Source organism: Papaver somniferum, chromosome 10, assembly GCF_003573695.1.
Source record: "Papaver somniferum cultivar HN1 chromosome 10, ASM357369v1, whole genome shotgun sequence".
NCBI classification, from domain to species: Eukaryota; Viridiplantae; Streptophyta; class Magnoliopsida; order Ranunculales; family Papaveraceae; genus Papaver; species Papaver somniferum.
The window spans coordinates 137,777,252-137,783,219 of NC_039367.1; the positions used below are offsets into that span (position 1 = coordinate 137,777,252).

General features: G+C 36.8%; 1 protein-coding gene across 1 annotated transcript; it reads left to right on the forward strand.

The window, feature by feature from the left end:
* Nucleotides 1-712: 712 nt before the first annotated feature.
* Nucleotides 713-4,223, forward strand: LOC113316294 (putative F-box protein At1g53550). Its single transcript, XM_026564506.1, has 3 exons — nucleotides 713-945; nucleotides 1,105-1,415; nucleotides 4,096-4,223. The coding sequence occupies exons 1-3, from the start codon at nucleotides 713-715 to the stop codon at nucleotides 4,221-4,223; spliced, it is 672 nt and encodes a 223-aa protein (XP_026420291.1).
* The last annotated feature ends 1,745 nt before the right edge of the window (nucleotides 4,224-5,968 follow it).

Consider the following 5,968-nt stretch of genomic DNA (forward strand, 5'->3'; position numbering starts at 1 on the left):
ACTCTATGTTCTCAGGGTGACAGGTTACTAGAAATCTATAACCTGAGAACAATGGGTACATCCATATAAAACGAACCTTTTCCAGTGCCAAGTGAACTGAAAGCTTCCGTCATCTACTGGGAATCTGGATGTCGGTACCACAATCAGCTTCCTGTTTTCATCTATCCATCTCGTCGGCTTAAATTCCAAACAATCTTAACCCCAGATCCACGGTATTCTCCCTGCTGAGTAGAATGAAAGCAGTATCTCCATTCCAGGAGTCGCCACACTCCCATTAGGAAGTACGTCTTTCTTGGCAACAGATTTTCGGTTGATAGAAGTGCTGGGTATAACCTCAAGGATTCACAAATACCTGCATGCAAGTAAAAACTAAATCTTTTAAGTCATTCGAATCGAAAACCCATGGCCATGTATGAGAGTACTCGTTGTTTCTTTCCCCTTCTTCTGCGAAGACAATACAAAATTCAACTCTTCCAAAATTCTGCTTCGATTGTGGTTCTAGGGAACTACCTTAGCGTATACGTGCGTGTATCACAAGACTCGGAATAGAAGGTCAATTTACAGCCTTACCCTCAACCAAGTTAACCAGGCCTCCCCAAAGGAAAGGTGATATATGTCATATAACCACCCTGTTAAAAGTAGAAACCCTAATTTATAATCTTCTTTTTATCCGGTCTCCTCTCTTCTTCTTCGGCCAATACTATTCTCCAAAATGGGGAACTTTGATATGGTTCCATTAGAGATCATGTTAGAAATCTTATCTCGTGTACCAGCTGAATCTATATTTGAATGCAAATTAGTGTCTAAGCCATGGAGAGATCTTGTTCGACATCCATCCTTCTCACAATTGCACTTTAATCATCTCAATGCTCCTGATTACGGTAAGTTGGGTTTCATATTAACAGGTTCTGAAAAAGAGTTATATTACAGTGAGTATGATGAGAGGTTAGACCGATTTAGTAGAAGAACAAGGATTAACTAAAAACCTCCATTTAAAAAATATTCAATTCTGGCTTCATGCAATGGTTTAGTTTGCTTCGGTTTAGTTGGCTTCAATGAAAGATGTTATCCTGGACCTATTTATATCTGTAATCCGATTACTAGAGAATATATTGTCCTTCCAGAGGTTACCGCTAGTGGAGTAAACTTTTTAACTGGATTTGGTTACTGTGCTTCAACCAATGAGTACAAGCTTTTTGCCATTGTATGGAGAAATGTTCTTGTTTACACTCGCATTGGATGGAGAAATGTTAAAAAGATGGACTGCGATATAATATCTGGTAAACATAAGAAAGTTGGTGAGTTTTCGAATGGAGCTATTAACTGGGTGGACCAGAAAGGAACTACTATTGCGTTCAATTTGGCTGATGAAGAGTTACACGCACTTCCTCCACCACCTTGTTTGCTACGCGCTGGTAAGCGGCATTTTGTTGTTGGACTCTTAGGAGAATTTTTGTTTGCATTTGATAAACATAATGTGAGTGGACGTTGTGACATGGATTTTAAAGAATTATAAAAGTAATGAGGATGTGATTTAGAGTAAAGAGTTTATTCAGTTCAACGCCGGACCAATCAGGCAATCACCTTACATAAGAGTGATGGAATTTTCTTCTATCATTATGAAACAAAAGATTTATCGTCCAGAGTGCTAGTGCTTTTGAAATCCGGTCAGATTTTTCGGTTTGGAGTTCCTCACAAAAACACCTTGGTATCATTGAAAGCAATAGGAAATGAAAGTATTCTTTGGAAAAAAAGTTATGATGGATTGAGGTGAAGGAGCAAAATCTAGCGGGGGGGCAGAAAGCAGTGATCATTAGCGTAATTGATAGAAGGGCGAAAGAGATCTCTAAATACATATACAAACTGGTAAGCTTCATTCAGATCTTCAGCTCTTGCAAAATCTAGAGAATAATGAATCTCTCTGAACATATCCCAACTGATAATTTGAATTACTGTTAGCTTTTAATTATGCGAAGTTGATAATTTAGTTGCTATGCTAGGGACAATATTTCATCTATAAGGATAATGTTGTATGCAGGGAAAACCATGAAAACTGAGAGATTTCTTCTCAGCGGTTTAAGGAAATATTTTTGGTTCCTACTTCTTGATTAGTATCATTAGAATGCTGTCATTTTGAAATTTAGTGCGTGTTTTTAAGTTGCTGAATCTGATGAACTGAATGAAAATGATCATATACTAAGCAGTTGTTTGAATTGGATTTACTTTTTTCCCATAAGAATAACAAAAAAATATACTACTAGCCACAACCATGTCATAGAAGCTTAGAGATAAACTTATTTCATAAGCATTCTTTGTTTGTCTATGACTGCTCAGTTTAGCTGTTAGTCTTAGATTGGCTTTCTGCAGTTCTGGTATTCAAGGCAAGACACCTCACGCTATAACGTTACTTCTTCTTATGATTGAATATTTACATATTTAATCCGTACTTTTATCATTTTGACTGGTCCGATATGAGAATCAAACATTCAACAACCTTTTTAGATGATAGTAGGCATCAAAATTATTGTTATTTAGTTGTCAACATATCAAAATTGTTGACTTAAATAGTTAAACACGAGGAGTTTTAGATAACTAGGAATGATACAGTGCAATAACTAATCAAGGGGATTTAATCTAAACTGCTCTTTTCTTAATACAGTGCATGGAAGACACCACAAATTAATTACAGGATTACGCTCAAGGAGAATGGTGAAAAAGATCGAAGATTCGTAAAATCCAAAGTTTATTCTTGAAGCAGTGCATGACGATGAGAAAATACACAATGGGATGCAACTATATATCTGAAGGATATAAATATTGATGCAGCATTTATGAAATATGTAAAAACGCTTAACTGAATGTAGGAGATTTAGACCTACCAAGATACTGTACAATTAAAATCCCACTAAATTCAGAATGTTAGATGAAGTCATGAATAGAAGTGTAAAACGTGACTGCCTGTAAGGAGTCTCAAACTCGTCAACGTTATTAGACCAGTCAAGAAACGTTTATCTGCTAATAACTCGATTAGTTTATATAAATTATAAATTGTAATTAATAGAAATTAATCTAACGAGGATCTAGATACGGAACTAGCATCACTATGGATCTCGAAAAGTTATAAATTAGTCTTGGTGCCTTAGACCAACCTGGGCTGCCCTTATCCAGAACGCTGGGTGTCGTAGTAAAACCATTTGGTTTTATCTCCATATCATTCGAGAAGAAATTCATTTCTTCTTTCTTCTTCTTTCTCTTCCCTGTTCTTCACTTGCTGGTGAATTGAGCGAGTGAATCAGAAGGTTTATGATCAAAGTATGTTTGGAATCTTAAAAGAGTATCCGTTGGTGGTGGTGCTGATTCGCGGGAATAATTCAGACTCAGAAGAACAGTTTAAGATTGATAGTTAGGGTTTCCTGAGTTGAATTAGAATTAGAATTAGGTGATGATTAAGAAGAATTGAAGATGGGTTTTAAGAAGATGTTCTGAAGAGGATGATTATTGTACTAGTTCGAAGATTAGGTTCAAAGAAGAAGATTAATTGTGAAATGCAAATAATTGGGGTTTCATGGAATTAAACTCAGAAGAGATGAAATTGATGTTCAAGAGGAATGTTTGAAGACTGGGTTTAGTTGATTAAGCAACGGGATGAAGTTAATTAGATGTTGGAGATGTTCTGGGGAAGAATTGAGGAACTAGGGTTTTCAATTTAAGGTAAATATTTTCTTAGTTACTTTTATTTATATGTGATTTGATTGTTGTGTTAATTCGTTGGATTGGGATTAAAATAAGAGTTTTTAGGATAATCAGAGACCTAGAATTTCCTGTGTTTTGTTGTGGTGTTGTTGGCAGAGTTAAGAATTAAGGTTCATGAAAAAGATGAAGATGAACTGGTTGTTGTGAAAGATGTTGGTCATAGATAGTGAGGGTTTGGTATTTGTTTGGATGGGATTTGGTAATTGAGATGGATTTGTGGAAGAAGGATTATAACTCGTGGGGTTATGTTTGAAGAGATTAGGGGTTTGATTCAGATTTCAACAGTGAAGAGGTAGAATTGTGGTGTGGCTTAGCGCGTTGTTTTGTTGAGTGGAGATGCAGCTAATGGAACCGGTGGTGGTGTAGCTGATGATAATGAAATGCTTAAGTTGAGTAATAGTGACGTTGTTGCTGATATGGAAGCTTTTGACATGGGTTTCTGGGTTGAACTGCAAGTGGAGATGTTTTAGTTAGAGCAGAGTCAATAATGGACTAAGATAGTCGGTATTGGGGTTGAATTATGATAGACAGGTGGTTGTGTTGAGAATTGAATTGCAGAAATGAAGGTGTTATTATGTTTGAATTGAAGTAACAGTTAATAGGAGTGGTAGTGATATTGCAGATGGGGTTAGAGTTAGTCTGGTGGTATACCTGAATTATAATGTACGAATCTGTTTAGAAGAATGGAAGATAATGATGTTGTTGTTGAAAGATTGTTAGAATTGGAGATGAAAGTTAGTTATAACTTATAGAACTGTGTTTAGATAGAATAATGTGTGTAACTGATTTGTTCTTTAGCTTTGAGTTGTTTGGATCGATTTGTACATAGAGTTAGGTTATGATTTAGCTGAAGTAGTGGCTGGTGGTGTTACAGTTGAGCCTTGATGCGCTTGGGTAGAAGTTTAATTGAATATGAAGAGGTTATTTCTTAGAGCAGATTGTAATTTGGATCTTGATTCAAGCCTGGGAAAGTATGTTGATAGAGATTATATGTTGCCTTTGTGTTTTGGATTGTTCATTGTGTCATGTGTTTGTGTTTTTAGTGCCTTGGCCTGTGCTGTGTCTCAGGCCAGAACCCTTTTATCAGTTAGGTGCCTGACTGAATTTGACCTAGCCTGACTCAGATATTTGACTGAGTCGACTCACCTGAATCAGTATAATTGACTGATTTGTTTCTTTTGGACCGCTTTGACTCTGAGACTTGACCACTGTGACCGTTGACCTTTCCTTGACCTTGACATAAGACATTGACTGTTTATTGACTCCTTTGACCGTCAGTGACCGTTAGTTTGACCCAGATGGACCGAACCTTAAGTTATTGGGCTTGTTTAGTGGACCTGGGCTTAGTGCCATGTTTTTTCTTAGTGTAATGTGAAAACTACAGGGAGACCCATTCTTACACACTTTCCCACTGTGAAACCCACGTCCAGAAATCTAAAGGCGCGCACCCATTTTCTGGAAGAAAATTATTCTCAAACCCATATTTTCCAAAATTATCATCCGAGAGATGGAGGCGAAAACAAAATAAAAGATCTGATTTTCTTCATAACAAATTCTCGTCTTTTCTTCCTTTCTTCTTCTTCATCTTGCTCCTTTGTTCATCTTCGTTTACTTTATAATTCCTGAAATATTTCCAGATCTACAAACTCTTGATCCCCTTTTTCAACTCGCGTCCCGAAGGAGAAGATGTAAGAGGTTCAACTCGAGAAATCAGTGGATGGATTTACGATTTCCCCAGAAGAACAGGAAGCTTATTATCAGTTGTTGATGACAAATCTGGTACGGTTACTGAATTTGAGATGAAACAAAGGGGATTTGATGTTGCAGAAAGATTGGGTTTCTCTACGAGTTTGAATCGGAGCCTGTGAAGATTACTGGAGATGTTACAAATATGTGTCAGTTCTGGTTCGACGTTATGTGAGAAGATTCGAGAGATTGATGGAGGTTTTGGAGAATCTGAAATTAAACTAGGAATTGAGTTTTTGTTGTTGTATGGGTAATTGTTGGTAATTGGGTTTTGGGTTTTCCGTGTGAGTCTCAGAGAAGGATTAAGAGAAGAACTTCACTGGGAATTGATGAACTGAAGATGGGTTTTTGTTGGATTGGATATTGAGACTAAAATTGGTGATGTTCTTGAGTTGCAGGGAAGAACTGATGATACTTTGAATTCATCAATTCATCAATCAAATTGGTGGATAGAGTGTGTTTTCAACCC